The 16744-nt window shown below is 47.4% G+C and overlaps 1 protein-coding gene across 1 annotated transcript; it reads left to right on the forward strand.

Moving 5' to 3' along the window:
• Positions 1-4547: 4547 nt before the first annotated feature.
• unm_hu7912 (un-named hu7912) lies at positions 4548-12324 on the forward strand. Its single transcript, XM_056288564.1, has 2 exons — positions 4548-4673; positions 8911-12324. Exon 2 carries the CDS (start codon positions 8963-8965, stop codon positions 12179-12181), a length of 3219 nt encoding a protein of 1072 aa, XP_056144539.1. The 5' UTR covers positions 4548-4673; positions 8911-8962; the 3' UTR covers positions 12182-12324.
• Positions 12325-16744: the final 4420 nt, after the last annotated feature.

Below are 16744 nucleotides of genomic sequence, written 5' to 3' on the forward strand. Positions count from 1 at the left end.
TCCCAACTTGCTAACTTAACAGGTACCTCATGAGTATTTGGAGCTCTGATGAATTTTGTGGCAGGTATATTAGGTCCATAATGTAACACTAGTTCCAGGTTGCCGCAAAAACAGTTTAAAACATGTCTGTGAATGTTCTCATTCATCCAGGTCATGGTTATCCAAAGGAGTTGAGTCAAGTGCAACTGGACCTCGTATATATCCGTGAAGACGTTTTGCCTCTCATCCGAGAGGCTTAAAACATGATGGACAGCACACAACAAACTATATGGACATTAGCAAAATCCTGGAATAATCCGAAAGAGACGGGACAGGTTAAGCAAACCGTCTCTCAGGTGCGAACGCAGCGGCTGGTGAAACGCCACATTTGTTGCAACACGACTAAAGTGCACTGAATAATTCCTCAGCCAAAATGGCAGCTGACGAGGGATGAGAGCCCAGAGTGTCGTAAAGATTTAATTAAGCCTCGCATTGGACGTGCTACCATGTCTCAAGAGACCAGGAAAGAGGAGCGAGTGTTTGCTTTGAGCAGCTGTGAATACCCACACTATTCTGGCCCTGACCTACATGCACCTAGAGCGAGCGGCAAGACTCTGTCCGTGTAGGTCTTCCCTGCAGGTATCAGTCTGTTCCTCCCTCATTGTGCGGCTGCCAGTGGGGGGGGGGGGGTGTCCCCTTATGGTATCCCTTATGTTTATTTATATTCGTCAGTCTTTGCTGCAGATAATCTGGGACATGCGGTGGACGCTTTCACCCAGCATGTGCAAGAAACAGCACCGGGGAAAGGGGAAACTCCTAAATCTCGTCCCCGGTGCGCTAGCTGATTATCACGCGTTTACGAGCAATTCTCACCTCCCCTCGTCCCCGTGACGTAGACTTTTTTTTTATGGTCTCCTTGGAGGGCTCCCATCAGCACTTTACTTAAGTCCCTTTGAAATCAATTCAGTCTCTTGCTCCTACTCAGTGTGGGTTACCATGGAGACCGCTCCCAAATGGCTTAGCCGGCGCATGAATTTGTTTTTTTGAGCGCGAGTTGGAGTGGATCGGAATGCTGTTTTCCATGCAGCCAAATGTAAACACCGCTCCGTCGTTAAGAGCAGGCGAATGGCGGCCTACTCTGCTGCAACACGATTCCTCATCTGAATCGCCGGGCGCTCGGCTCAGATCGTGTTTTCATCAGAGAGACGACGCAATTTCTTCGACTTCCTCCGTCGAGCCGGGAACCACTTGTGGACCGTGCCGTTTCAGTGCACCGGGAGGGAGGTGGTGGTATTAAAAAAATAGGGAAACCAAAGCTGAAGTAGGTGTGGAGGAGGCTACGGGGGCTGGTGTCTCTAGTCGCTGTTCGCGCAGCAACACTCGGGGCCTCCTGGGTATAATCTCATCTGATCCTTCACGACTTGATTCCAGGACCACACACTGTGCCAGGGTGGAGCCTTCAGTTCCTTGCTCATCTTAAACGGCATCCAAATGCTCCTCTGGACCGTGTCTAAATCCCTTGGAGACCACGTGATCCCAGCGGCCTATTCCCCCCTAGGCACTCTCACTACTGTAGGTTCTGCCCGGGGGGGGGGAGATAAATGGATAGAAAAGATTGAGTGGTTTAGTTTAATTTGTTGTGGACCGCTTAATCTGTCTTGAATCGGAATTAGTCAAAGGCTGGATGGGGCACCCTTGGATTCCTCGGATTCGCCGCCACACTGCGCTTCGCCCCTAGCTCTCTCTCTCTCTCTCTCTCTCTCTCTCTCTCTCTCTCTCTCTCTCTCTCTCTAAACCTGAACCCCCACCGGTTCCGAGGAGCCGCACATTTTCATCCTGGACTTCAGACGATAACGCGAGACTTCAAGTAACGACCTCCGTTCAAAGCCGCGTCTACGTGAGAGGCCTGGATCTGGGTATCTGAAATATTCATCACAGCAGCGAGGGCTATAGACAACGTCTCACGATCCCCCGGGGATCCCCACCCCCCCCACCCACCCCACCCACCCCAATGCAGCCCAACTGAAACATCTTTGTCTTGACATCTCTCTCTAATGTGGTTTTCTTGTTTCCGCCGACTTCTCCTTGCTTTCCGGTATAACCAAAGGCGAGCGCGGCTTTATAGCGGCCTGCCACATTTGCTATTTCGGGCTGGAATCACTAAGCAATTGGCCCAGCAGCAAGTACAGCTCCACTTGCAGCCCTTACGTAATTTCTTTTGTTTTTCTGAGCAAGGAGCATGGGGGGGAAAAGCAACATATAACAAAGGAAAGCGTCGGTTTGGTGAAAGACGTGTAATTTTCCATGCACAATACACCGGAGACTACTGGAGGGCGTAGGGGAATTGTTTTGCACGGAAGAACACGGGAAAGTGGGAGCTACTGAATTCCTCCCAGTGCCCACCACGGCTGGGTCAGTTTCGTTTTGTTACTACGGGGTGTAAGTCTGAGTGATCCCTGTCAGAGGGGCCTTTGATCGACAGAGAGCCATCGATTTCCTCTCCGCTGAGCCCGCAAGGTGCCGAAGACACCCTCCGAAGCAGGCAGCTGACAGCTACTAAAGCCTGCTAACCAACAGCTGACATTAGCTGATGCCAAAGCACTGTGCGGGTGAGTCACACATGCTCGGATAGAAGCCACTCACAATGTGCAATCCACAACGCCGTTACTCCGAATCCTATCTAATACACGCGGCATGTTGTCCCAGATGGAGTCTCATCTTGCGCTTTTGTTCTGTAATGACGACGCATGATCACTTTAAGCGGGCAGGAAAGAGAAGGGGGGAAAAAAAAGACGCAATAGCATAAAACCCCGGGCCTCTAAAATGATTGGAGATCATCTGGTGTGGTTTGAGCTGGGGAAGACGCTCTGCCCCGCTGTAAAATCCACTCTATCAAAGCTGGGGATCATTCCAATCTCCATCTTATCGGCGCTGTACGCGTCTGTAGTGATTTCTGTCTGTGGTGAGACTGCCTCCGTAAGCACTTTTCCTGCAGCAGTCACATGCTCCGGGCTGGGGCTCGCAGCCCGCTGTCCCTGTCATCAATTCACACCATGCAGGAGCTGTGTCCGGACGAGCTTTCCAACCAGATGTCTCTCCCGCATTACAGGATAGCGCTGCAGATTCGTGTTATCGAATATCACGAGCAAGAAAGGGGAGTTTGTCCGACACCCTCGTCGGCGACCGAGTGCCGGTGACCTACTGCCTAAAGAACAAATGATTAAAACTGGAACACAGTTACTGTGACAGAATGACACACAAATGGTTTTTTCTGGCTTCAAGCCGATGGCACCTCTTTTTGCGCCGTTGTTTTGCATACGTGAGTTATGACGGACTCATAAAAACGACTCATACGGACTCGCAAAACTGTCTCCGTTTCACCGTCACAGGAGCGCCTCGGGCCTGTACATCACCAGCATGACGTCACTGGGCAGAGGCTTGCGTCGATAAAAAAGAAACTGTTGATGTTTGAAAATTGGGTGCATCGTTTGCTCCCTCAAGGGATGAATCCCCCAAAAACCGAACGGCATATTTTTCATGAGTTTCCTCCCAGTCACACGACGGGAAGGAAATTTACCGGTTTTACTGGCACAGACTTGGTTTTTCTTCCTCACTTGGTCCACTGTAGTCCAGTACTACCAAACCCCAGATAGCAAAACTGCTGTGGCCCCGACCCGTCCCACACCCGGCACTTTCATCCGGCCCACATACCGCGTGGAATGATGGCCCTTGGGTGGTCCGCTCCTGTTCGCCAGATCTGGGCCAGAACCAAGCCATAGCAATGCCGCATGTGCCACATATTTGCCGAAGGTGGCCCATATTTGTTTTGGGATATTTGGGCCATATTCAGCATTTACCACACGGGCCACTTCAGGGCCACATCCAGATCACATGTTGCCCAGAGCACCGCATCTTTGCCAAAAAAAGGCCCACATTTGATTTGGCATATTTGGGCCATATTTGCTGTTATACATGTGGGCCACTTCAGGCTCACATCCATGTTGTCAGGTCCAGAAGAAGACCATCGGTGCCGCATCATTGCCTGAAGTGGCCCACATCCGGATGCTGTCTGGGAAGGTACACAATTTTAGGAAAATGCAATTCAGTAATTTCTTGTTTTTTTTTTTATTATTTGGAGATTTGGGGAAATACGTAACTCGTGAACAGGGAGATTCAGTCAGACTCAGAAATGAGACGATGCAGGATGTGTGTGAACACCCCGCACCACGGAATTACGAAATAATAACCTCCATCAGCCCGAACGCCCAGTCCTCTACAAAGATGAATTGGGGAAGGGTGGGGGTGGGGGGTGGGGTGATTTAGGAAGCGGCCCTGACTGGAGCCCGCCTTGCTCCCAGTCCCAGCCTGAAGCTTTGCACGACCCTGCCTCTTAAAACCACGCACGGCCACGCCCCCCGACTCCGCGCGCACGTATTATCATCGTTCGCACAAGCGCAGGCTGAGACGCACCTCCTCTCTACGCCGTCCATCACACACTCACGCGCGCACGCGCACACGCACGCGCACACATAAACAGCCATGAGCGACGGGAGGCATCGCCGCCGAGCGGTTTGGGCAACATGGCAAGCAGGACGGCGCACTCGGAGGTTTGTAGTCGCAGGTGCGCGAGGACGAGTACCGAGAGCAGCGAGCCCGGCAGCCGATGCGGTCCTCACGCGCGTGTGAGCGAGACGGTAAGGCTCGCGTTAATTTCCTTTTCGTTTCCAATTATTGATTTTTATTTTGCCGCTGCGGAAATCCATATCGGCGTAGTCCAGAAGTTCACTCGATCTGCCCTTCTGTTCCTACACGAGATGTTCTTTGCTTTTCTTCTTCTTCTTCTTCTTCTTCTTCTTCTTCTTCTTCTTCTTCTTCTTCTTCTTCTTTTTGGGGGGGGGTGGTGGTGGTGGTGGTGGGGGTGGTGGTTCGGGGATTTGAACCGGTGCTGTTCTTTGTAAATGATGTCATCGCGGAGCCCCAAAAAGACGCTCTGGGTCAGCCACAAAGGATGCGGGGGCCGGCGCCGTGCCGCAGCCGCAGAAGAAGACGTGTGGAGAAGTGCTCGCCAAACATTCGGTCCTGGTTCGGAGGCGCTGACGCATTTGTTTCAAAGAGAGTTTCCCCTTCTTCTTCTTTTTTTTATTTACATTCCTTTCTAGTTGGTTATTACCTTGATGTGCAGTTTCCATAGTTTGCCGAATGTTCTTACGCAATAGGTTTTGCATACTGAGAAGTTAGGGGTCCCCCCTCCTCCCCCTTTCCTTGTTAAATGGCACAATTTCTGCAGGCCACCATACCGTCTTTAGATGGGGTATAGTAGGCCAGCAGAGTTATATGTAGTAGCCCCGCATGGAGGCTCCTAGTATAGTGGTCTTGGCCAGACTCTGCTCCTCTGCTGCGGAGGGTTTTGGTGGTCTCCTCGCTGTGGTCTGTATCCAGGCGACTGTTATGGCATGTGAGCCTGCTCTTTAGTTCACCGATCAGGCTGAAAGTGCAACAACCCCCCACCTCCTCTGCAAAGCCATCTTCATAAAAAACATTTTAAAAAATGAAAAAGGTCACGCTAAGAACAAAATATAGTGTAGCAATAGCAATATAGGCCTTGCATAGTCTTTCCCTTCTCTCTCTCTCTCTTTTTGTTGTTGCAGATGAGCTTGTTCTCGGACTAGCTTACCAGTCAGCTGAAAGTGCAACCCCCCCCCCCCCACCTCCTCTGCAAAACCATTTTAATGAAAGGTGAAAAGGATGGCCCCAGTGAAAGCCTCAGCGACACTGCAGCTGGCCCGGCATCGCTTTCCCCTCTTCTTCATATGTAGTTTTGTTGACTTCTTTTCTCCCCCCCGGATCATCAAGTATCCGTAGCCCCCCAGTCAGATAGGCCTGCACGCTCGGCCTCCTTGCGAGCGACGAAACGGCGGTGGTGGAGATGAACAGGATTGCCACGTCTTTATTGCGAGCTGCTAATGAAGCTTGGCAAGCCCCTGGTAATTAGCGATCCATCAAAAATGGCCTAGGCGTTCCACGCCGCACATCGTGACCTTTTCATCGAGGAAATAGTGCACGCTTGGCAAGAAATGGACCCTCTTATACTAACATCGCCGTTCAATAAGAGAAATCACAGGGCTGCGAAGGTAAGCAGAGGGATGCATTTTGAGCAACTCTTTCGTGACTGAGTGTCGGCTCGGATGGCAGGGCTCGTGGAATCGGTTGCGTGTTTTACCATATTAATGGATATTACAGCACTTTCCCCCCCCCCCCCTTGCTATTTTTGGGACAGCTGACACAGACTTTACCCCAGATAACATTCCTGCTATGCTCAAATCCAGCCCACATCATTGGGCCAGCTTGCGAAAACTTTTCTGCAGCGGTGGGAAGCTAAAAAAAGAAATAAACATTAGAAAGCTGCATTTCCAGACTAGAAAATCCTTTTGTTAAGTGCTACTGGTTAAGCATTTTGGGGAAAACCGTTCAAATTGGCTCCCAAGAACCATTATCTTTCAAGCGGTACGTTTTGGCGAGCCGAAAGTGAGGAGTGGAATACACAGCGGCAGGTTCTCCGTCTAAAAGTTCATTTTTCACTGTGAAAAAAATAAATAAATAAAATCTGAATAAAACGTCAGGAGATTTGATTTGTAGCTCTGCAGAGAGCAGAAAACAGAAAATCTCAAAAATGGTACGATGGCCCATCTCGGCGAAGGCAGGCTGGTGTGTCATTGAAATTCATTTAAACAAAGGCCGTCGTTAGGTCGTGCGCCGGCGTTGGCATATCTTCTCAACGGCACTAATCAGCAGCCTATACAGTTACGTGTACAGTGTGCACAACCAAGTTCTGCACGTTTTGAAAATAGAAACGAACAGGGTGAAACACCGATCGGTACGGTAGGCTTGTGTTTCTCTTGTGCTGAGGTTATTGTTGTACGTGTGAACAGACACGATATTCAGGTGTTGTGGAGACGTGATGGGGAGATGGTTGGTCAGTCCTCTCATCACGACGAACAGATGGTAACTCAGGGTTAGCTCATGGTTGAGTGCCAACAAGGAAGAGTGCCTGTGTGTGAGTGTGCACGTGTGTGTGCACGTGTGTGCATGTGTGTGTGCATGTGTGTGTCTATGTTAGTGTATTTACCGCTTTTACAGACACAGAAATCTAGTAAAGCAACGCAGAAATAGATATTTATTTGTGTACCCGTATTTATTTTTAAACAAAGCACTCTATGAAGCCCTCAGCGATGGGGCTGATATGTGTTTAGCAGCGGCTGACCGTGTGGGTGGTTATCTGTTTGTTCGACTTCTCGGTGAGAATTTGCAAAACCGTTGGCTCGCATTGTCACAAGGTGGAATGTATCCAGTTTAGGATGGTTACTTCATTATGTAATCTGTTTAGACATGGAATCGGTTAATATTCGCCGGATTGAAGTGGAGATAGCTCGTATCCACACAGTAGTTGTACAGTACTCCGGAGTATCACGCTTCAGTAATCCGAGTGAACCATTTGGAATTACTTTTTTCCCCCCCATCACCTGTCAACATAACTTCACAGCGTTCATTGTTTTTATGACAATATAATTTAGGTACTTATCATAACCCACAACCGTGTTTACCCAGTATTTCAAGATGAAATGATGTTTGTTCTCGCCGTTACATGGCATGTTATTATTATGTTTTATAATTAGAATGAATCCACTGAAGATTTCAAAACAAAACCTGTTATGCAAGATCGAGTGTGCTGCAATCACCCTGTCTTGATCAGGTAAACTGTTAGCAGCTGCTAGTCTTCCATTAAAGCGGCTGTAGACAACTTTTCATCACCACCACCACCACCACCACAGCATTTCCAAGTGTTTTGATTGCTTGTCCCACTGTCACAAAGACAACCAGATCGCTTTCCGTTTATTAGCAGCCTGGCTACTGTCCAAAGCAAGAAACCACCGTGAGAATCCCAATCTGAACTAGAAACCCCGATCTCAGTGCTACGATAAAGGCAGAGTAAAACATCTGGTAGTATTCATAAGTAGGCAGGTTGTGCTACTTAATGATCCGGCAGAAAGAATGCCAAATGAATGTCGGTTTGGAGCCCTCTCAAGTCCTGGGTGTTGTATCGAACTCTGTTTCCCCGTCGAGATCTGTTTCCCCCTAAGCACGAGTTCAATACAACACCGAGCAAGGGGGAAACAGATCTTGATGGGGAAACAAGAGTTCGATACAACACCGGAGCTCGCTTCATTGAGTGAATTCTTGTCCGAGGTTCACTCTCGTTTTACTCCTGTTTCTATCACTCTCTCTCTCTCTCTCTGTCTTCGCCTTCTGTGCCTCCTTGTTTCTTTTTCTCTTGCCGGGTAGAGTCTCCACTGTCTACAATTTCCACTACTGGGGATAGCTACCAATAGCTACCGGGGAAAACAAAGGCGCTATCCTCGTCCTATGTTGGTTACGCACTTCCTTTGTGCCGCAAATCAAGCCTTCATTCTCCCATGAGATGGTACCTAGTGGCAGACAGAATTGCATAGTGAAAGCAAGGCTCATAGGGAACTAATCTAAACGCCGATGATGTCATTATTCTATAGTAATTACACTCTGCAATCACTGTTTGCTTCATAATGATAAGTTAAAGCAAAAAAAGTTGTCTACTGCTGCTTTAAACTGATTATTAAATAATTTACAAAGTGTTCTTCATAGGTAGCAGACCAAACAATCCCATACTGGTCATGCCCAAGTATTATTAACTGCTTTATTTTTACATTACGTCTAATTCAGCCGTTGAAAAACATACAAATAAACATTACAATATGGTAAGGTAAGCAGATTAAGTAACTATTAGGTCTTGACAGTACTTCTATACAGAAATTATGGTTAGCCATTGTCTATAATACCAGAATGAATAAATTATGTTTGATGTGTATATTTCTACTGAAATCTCTTACTCTTTCACAGGTTGTGTTGATCTTGGATCACACTGAATGGGGACCTTCGGAGTTCCTTTAAGATGACACGAACACATCCACCTGACATACTGGTATCCACTCTATATCGGGATGTCACTCTAAACCCAATCACTGGGCACTCCGTTTCGCTCCACTCTCCCCAGCAATGTGACATGCAAATGATCGACAAGCCAGAAATCATCAACAAAAGACACTGTCGTAGCTTTGACTTCATTGAGTCACTGGATGACCCACAGCCCTTCTCTTCCTCAATGGAGTATTCATACAACAGGGCTGAGCATCAGACACTGAATAAAGATGTCATGTGGAATGGGCTTGCTCAACCAGGGCACCTTCGTTTCTCCTCCCCTGATCTGTTCAACACGAGACAACTCCAGCAGCACACTAGCCAGGACAAAACCAGCCATCTTACATGGGCGGATTCCAAAAAGAGAACCAGGTCTAAAAGTGTTCCCAGAATCAAGGCGACTCTCACACCTGTGCCCATCTCCGTGTCCCCTCCAGCGGCCAGGAAGGGGAGCGATGCACCTCAGGCTGTGTCAGACCCTCTAAAGACGCCTGAACCACACCAAGAGTCCTATTCCTCCGGTAGAGCTTTTCTAAACGAGGTTCATCCTATCAAACTGCAGCCCCATTCTCCCCTCTGTGTCTCAGACTGTTTTGAGGAGAATAAACTAGATAAACCAGCCATAACTCCTCATGTCAGGTACCGTGTCGACATAAAACCAGATGCCGCTGTACTCCAGCATACATCCAGGCAGGTACCCAACATGCAGAGCGAGCAGCCCTGGCAGAGATACTCCCACTCCAGCAGCAGTAGAGGGTTGTATGTGCCAAGGCAGATTGCCTCCTCGCAAACACCTACACCAAGCGAGTGTTACAGTGGAGATTTTAGACAAGGATACCACTACACCACCAGTATGTCTCCTATCTCCTACCAACATATAGACATGCACAGAATGCAGACTCCAACAGTCCCTTACCTGACTAGAGAGCAAAGGGCTTACTCGAACCCCAGCATACCCACTAAGTTTTTCTACACCGAGGATCCTGTTAGATATCCCATCCATCCCTACTCAAGGACATATTTTCAGGACGATCAGTCCAGTCTAACCAGCCACGGTAGCACTCTGACCAGTCAGTACGATCCCAGGACTCGCTGGGTGCACACCCTTCCCCTAAAGTCATATTACACCGACCATGTTTCTAACCAGGAGCTAGCGCAACCTGTCTACGGCAGACCTTACTCCACAAGCGAGGCAGGGTCATACTTCTCTCAAACGCCACTGTCTACACCCTACTACGGAGAAGACTATCGGAGCAATCCATATCCTTTGAGTTGCTCCAGAGGGTTTTACCCCAAGCCATTCAATCCTCAGGCAGACCAATATATTCCGTCAAGACAGTATCACACTGAGGGCCGGCGGCGGCCACGGATGTCCCAGGCATTTCCGGACGACTGGTATCGCTCAAGCATATCGGGTTATTCTTACCAGTCCTCGCAGCAAACGCCGCCCAGAGTAAGACAAGACCCAATTATGTCGCCCTCGTTTGGCAACAGCTCTTTGGAAGCGAGTAGACTAGGGGCCGAGGTTAGAAATCACTCCAAGTCTTGGGATAATATTCTTTACCCACGCCACGACAGAGAGCAAACGGTGCCTCGAGGCCGCAGCTACGAGAACCTGTTTTACCAGGGAAGACATGCGACATCGTCGGAAGCTGCACCTCAGCCAGTCATACTCAACCTCTCGAGTTCACCGAGGCGCTACGCGGCCCTGTCACTCTCCGAAAACTCCTTAGAGCGAGGCCCAAACAGCAACTGGAGGAATGCAAAGGGTGGGCTCTGGTTTGTAACCCCTGAGATCACCATCACAGACAATGACATACGCGCGGGCAACAGCAAACAGCGTGACACGCAGTCTGTCCACTGGGATGCATTGGCCAGGGAAAAGGTTCCCTCTCCCAGACTTATCCATCAAGAGCAGCCATCCGACGCAGCCGACAGGACCAAAGACCGAAAACATGGTAATTTCTCTCTGCAGCAGAGTCTAGAACAACTGGACGAGCTGTTAGCGGACCTGGTTGTTGATTACAAGCCGCCATCTGTCAGGAAACCGAACGAAAGCGAAGGTCTTTTGGGCCAACTAAAGCAACTGATGACCGAAGATGTTGAAAAAGAAAAGGGAGCCTCCGGCCTGGAGAATGTCGGCCCTCTGAACACCCAGCTGTCGCCCACCAAATCCAGCCCCGACACCGTAAAAGACCCCGACAGCGGCTGCGACGGCTTACAGAGGAGTGCGGAGGAGTGTTCCCCAGACCACAGCACGGATGAAGAGGACACCATGGTTTGCGCCAACAGGAAGTGCAAGCGGACGGAGACGCTGTTCAACGCGTGCTTGTACTTCAAGTCGTGCCATAGCTGCTACACGTTTTACTGCTCCCGCAACTGCCGCAGAGACGACTGGGAGACCCATAAAGAGAACTGTTTGTATGGCCGTGTCAGCAGTGTGTGCCGACACACCCTGAAGTTCTGCAGAGAGAATTCAGAGATCCACAAGGCCTTCTCCCGCGCTGCCAAAGCCGGGTACCTCTCCAGGGGGCGAGGCGTTCTCTTCTTGGGTTTTGCTAATCCAGAGACCGCCGACAACTTCTTGCAGACCGGGCTCGAGAGCCTCCCCATGTCGCCCACGTATTTGTCCATCAGAGAGCTGGACAGCTTCAGAGACAACCTAGGCGAATTCTGCAAGGAGCTGCAGCAGGCGGGCAATGAATACGACCCCAATGAATGTTTCCTTCTGAATGTGTCCATAGCTGTTGGCGAACTAGTGCCTGACAGACCTTCGCCACGATTCCAAACGCCAACAGTCCGGAAATATGCAAAGGTGTCCTTGGCCTCCTCCAGCCCAGAGAAGAAAGTGCTCAGGAAGGACGGCGACATGGAAACGCTCATCCTCACGCCGCCGCCAGGCACGCCTGACATTGATAAGGAGGGGGAGGAGGGCAGAAAAGCCAGGGAAGTGTGCTTCGTCAACATCCAGCGTGAGCTCAGGACCAGGGGCGTCTTCCTCCGTCACGAATATCCCAAAATCTACAACCAGCTATGCGAGTTTGTGGAGAGCAACAAGAGGTTCACCCCCACCACTATTTACCCAATAGATAAGAGAACGGGGAAACAGTTCATGTGTATGATCATGGCCGCGTCCGAGCCTCGAACACTGGACTGGGTGGGTACCCCTCATCTCCTGGATGACATTATCTAGTTTTGCACTGTATATTATGGATAATGATGTCAGCTGCACTATGTGTACATACTGTAAATTCATTACAGTGATTTAGTACATTGATATGGAATAAGCTTGATATTTTGGCTAAGTTTGACGATGTCAGACCAGTCTCTCTCTCTCTCTCTCTGTCTCTCTCGCCGACCTTCTTTTTTCCCCGTCAAAGACAAATACCACACACACACACACACACAGTTGAACATAGCTCTTTGCCGTTCTCACCTTGTTTTGATGTAGTTATGCTCAGAGGACGTACTAGCCTGCATGTAGATGAGACACAAGCCCAGTTATACAGACGTTCAGTATACAAAGACGTACGGTCTGTGCAGTTTCTGCACACTATGTCTGAAGCACACACTATTTATAAAGTACACACGCCACTGTCTCCACGAATAGGTGAGGCATTGTCACTTCTGCCGTTGTTAAGAGTTACCTTCCATTGTTTTTTTTTCCCTCCGCAAAATTATATCCAGTCGTATATTGTACTTCGGCACAGTGTAATATTACTACTGTTCACTACGACTTTAGTATTATTTCCAAAGTGTGATTTTGTGGGTGATTATTTATCTTATTGCTATATTAGTTGTGGTTTGAGAAGAGAAATACAATTAAGGCACCTGTTCTTTCCCCACTTGATGAAGAAGTTTAGTTGCAACTCGTGTCGTCATTTTATCAGATGTGATGTCATTCTTGTATAACATGCTTTGTCTGGAAGTGGCCTTCAGTAAAAAATGCATTTGACACAAAGCAATGTATAGGTTTTGCTAATTCTTCAGGCTTGACTGCTTTGACTTAAATTATTTTACCTAACATTAAAAAGGAGCAATTATTTTGCATAAGGCATGTGATTTATATTCAGGTATTTTAATATTGACATTTGCTTCTAAGGACATTAATGATGTTAATAATAGAATACGATTTGATGCTTGGGAATAATATTATGTATATTGAACATTACATAGATGTTATTTTATTTGAATGCTGTGACTTTGAGATCTTATTGTTATGAGCAACAGAGTCTGTTCAAAAGTAATATGCAATAAAAGAGATTTCAAAATAAAAGAGCAACCTTATCACGCCACGTTGGCCAATACATTATTAATGACGTCGACGAAGATTCGGGAGACATGAACGGAAAATACATTGTTTGCACTGAAATGCGAATCATACAAACACAGATGTCCCTAAAGTGAAGATATAATCATGCCTTTTCCATTGACGAGCTTGAGTTATCCAAGGTTGCTCTTTTACTTCATTATATATCTTTGTGCAAGACCTTCCCCAACTCTATTTTGTGATGTTTATAACCCATATATAATAAATCAATACACTTAAAGAGTGGCTGATCTGTTTTTATTGCTCCTGCGGTGTAATTCTCGTCTGAATTTTGAGCAATTGGCGAACATTCACCAGTGCCAATCATCATGTTGGATGGGAAAATAGCTTAAAGAATGGTTTTGGGAAGAATTTGAGGTGACCTTCACTGCTCCCTCCCTCCCTCAGTCTATTTTAAGATGCGAGTCTTGATGCAGAGAGAGAGACCTCCACCTATGTATCTCAGTCATCACAGCTGTTATCAGTGTGGTCAAACAGGGATCAAACACTATAGTGTGCAGCAGTGTGGGTCATTATATTGAATCAAACACTATAGTGTGCAGCAGTGTGGGTCATTATATTGAATCAAACACTATAGTGTGCAGAAGTATGGGTCATTATATTGAATCAAACACTATAGTGTGCAGCAGTGTGGGTCATTATATTGAATCAAACACTATAGTGTGCAGCAGTGTGGGTCATTATATTGAATCAAACACTATAGTGTGCAGCAGTGTGGGTCATTATATTGAATCAAACACTATAGTGTGCAGCAGTGTGGGTCATTATATTGAATCAAACACTATAGTGTGCAGCAGTGTGGGTCATTATATTGAATCAAACACTATAGTGTGCAGCAGTGTGGGTCATTATATTGAATCAAACGCTATAGTGTGCAGCAGTGTGGGTCATTATATTGAATCAAACACTATAGTGTGCAGCAGTGTGGGTCATTATATTGAATCAAACACTATAGTATGCAGCAGTATGGGTCATTATATTGAATCAAACACTATAGTGTGCAGCAGTGTGGGTCATATTGAATCAAACACTATAGTGTGCAGCAGTGTGGGTCATTATATTGAATCAAACACTATAGTGTGCAGCAGTGTGGGTCATATTGAATCAAACACTATAGTGTGCAGCAGTATGGGTCATTATATTGAATCAAACGCTATAGTGTGCAGCAGTGTGGGTCATTATATTGTGCAGCACGACTTGCATTGACTTTGAGCTATACAGCACAGTGGGAATTGAGCTTGAAATGTATAGTAGCTGAATTAACTTAAGAGTAAGTGAGAAGGGGTAGGGAAAAAACAAGCGTATACGTCCTCCTACTCCTTCCCGACCGTGTAACAAATAATCTGACGCATACGGAGATTTGTACGCTGGGTTTGATGTGTGGTTTTGTTGGTCACCTCAGATTATTGGCAATGGCTTATCTGTATGTTATATCCTGCTTATTTACACGTTCGAAATAAATCATCATCATCATAATCATCATCATCATAATAGTCTCAATACTGTTAAATAAGATATTGCCCCCCCAAGCTCAAACAAAATAAATAAAACAAAGATAGCAACCAGAGTTTAGCATTAATGTCTGAAGGCACTCTATATTCCCAACAGTATCTTGCCAACATGGATAAAAAGTTAATGACTAGCTATATGCTTCTTTGCCTTGTTTCCCCACCCTCAGCTCCTTGCCATTGTGTTGATAAACACCTAACAACACATCTATGCAATATGTTGACTCCCGAGATAAATCCTCAAGTAATTTTACAGCATCATTTCAAGATGCCATGCAGTGGTTCACCGTCTTCACACCCACTTTACCCTATTAGACTGTGCAGGCTCAGTGCATCTCTCTAAGGTGTGTGGTTTGAGCACAACCTAGTGGACAAATGGAGACATAATTTCCCGAGGGCTGTGTTCACTGTACTTGTCAGATGGTGGTTACAGTGTCAACATAGGAGAATTGCCAATTTAGGAGAATTGGTCAAAAAATGACAACAAACCATAATTCAAAATATTTCAGTATTGGATATATCTTTTGCCAATGCATCAATGAATTCCCCCCCCAAATTCTTCAATGAAATAACTTGTAAATACAATCTGTGTTGTATTTAGCAGACATGTTTATCTGTAGACTCTTACTATAAGTGCCACTGCATGATAGGCCTCAATTTCTAGATACCCATGATTAAAGACAACTCATTGTAAGGTCTGTTGGTCAGGGTAAAAGGCTTCCTTCCCCTTATATTACCGCTGTGACCATGCAGTGGCCATGTACAGGGGTAATACTAGGAAAACAATTGAGGAATAAACAACAAGAGAACGAATGGATATAAATAAATTAGCATTTAGAGGGGAAACAGAAGTAGTTGTTTTTTCTTCAAATGAAGGTGAAATGAGATATTGGTTTGCAGCATTTACTGGAAGATGGGGAATGTTCAGACGGAGGTGGGATTTCCCCCCATTGGGAAAGCAGAGGGAGGAATCCAGGCAGGATGAAGGGTCGATGAGGCTTGGACAGGGAAGGACACCGTGGCCTCGTATGCTAGCACCGGGGCTTTGAATTCCATATGATCAGCCAATAAACTGCCCTTGACCTGCACGAAGGAAGGGCAGCTTATTGGCGTCTCCAGCTTGGAGACTGCGCAGGTTTCAGTGTCATGGGCGCGTAATTGGCACCACACGGAAGGTTTTGAGGGAGCTGGCAAGGAGCAGGTCTGGTCGGTCGCGGTTCGTAAAGGCAACGTTCAAAGTTAGCCCCGCCTCCCCGGCGCTACGTCACCGAAAGGACACGCCCCCCCGACCGCAGTTGCCGGGACGCATCCCAGCGTACAGGGCCGACTCCGCGTCACTCTCCGTCCCCCATCCTCTCTTTCAGTGGCCGCCATTGTCGTAGCTTCCTGTTGGATGCGTGCTTGCTGGCGTCACGTCACTACGTTGTTATTGAGTCCCGCCCTCACGTCCTGTGCCCTGTTAGAGGCTGGGAGCTGCACCCCCCCCCCCCCCGCGACCCGAAGGTTAACGCCCAGAAATGTCCTGCACGTGGCGAAATAAGAAACTACAGGCAGAGCACAGGGCCTCTGCAGATACAGACGCTGCCACACCTCTAGTGGGTCATATGTGATGACCGAGAAGGCTTATTTTTGTATGAGTCCACACACTTTTTTTATTTTTCTTTTAGGAAAAATCACGATTAAAGCTTGAACAAGGTGCTGGGCATAATGTAATCTACTGGATCTGGTTATGGCTGCATAGGATTACAGTCAGTCTTCTCAAGTCAAGACCAAGAGTTTGCAGTCTATGCAGGAGTCACCACGATCTGGTTCCGAATGAGCTGGATGTTTTTCAGGCACATCCCCACAAGGAGATGTCAACCAGGTTGGCAGTGATGTGCACTTAAACATGCACCTGGGTGTCAGAGGACAGAAGGAA

This window comes from Lampris incognitus, chromosome 1 (assembly GCF_029633865.1).
Source record: "Lampris incognitus isolate fLamInc1 chromosome 1, fLamInc1.hap2, whole genome shotgun sequence".
Taxonomy (NCBI): Eukaryota; Metazoa; Chordata; class Actinopteri; order Lampriformes; family Lampridae; genus Lampris; species Lampris incognitus.

Coding starts and splice junctions, on each gene's coding strand:
- unm_hu7912 (XM_056288564.1), top strand. CDS start 8,963: ATGACACGAACACATCCACCTGACATACTGGTATCCACTCTATATCGG.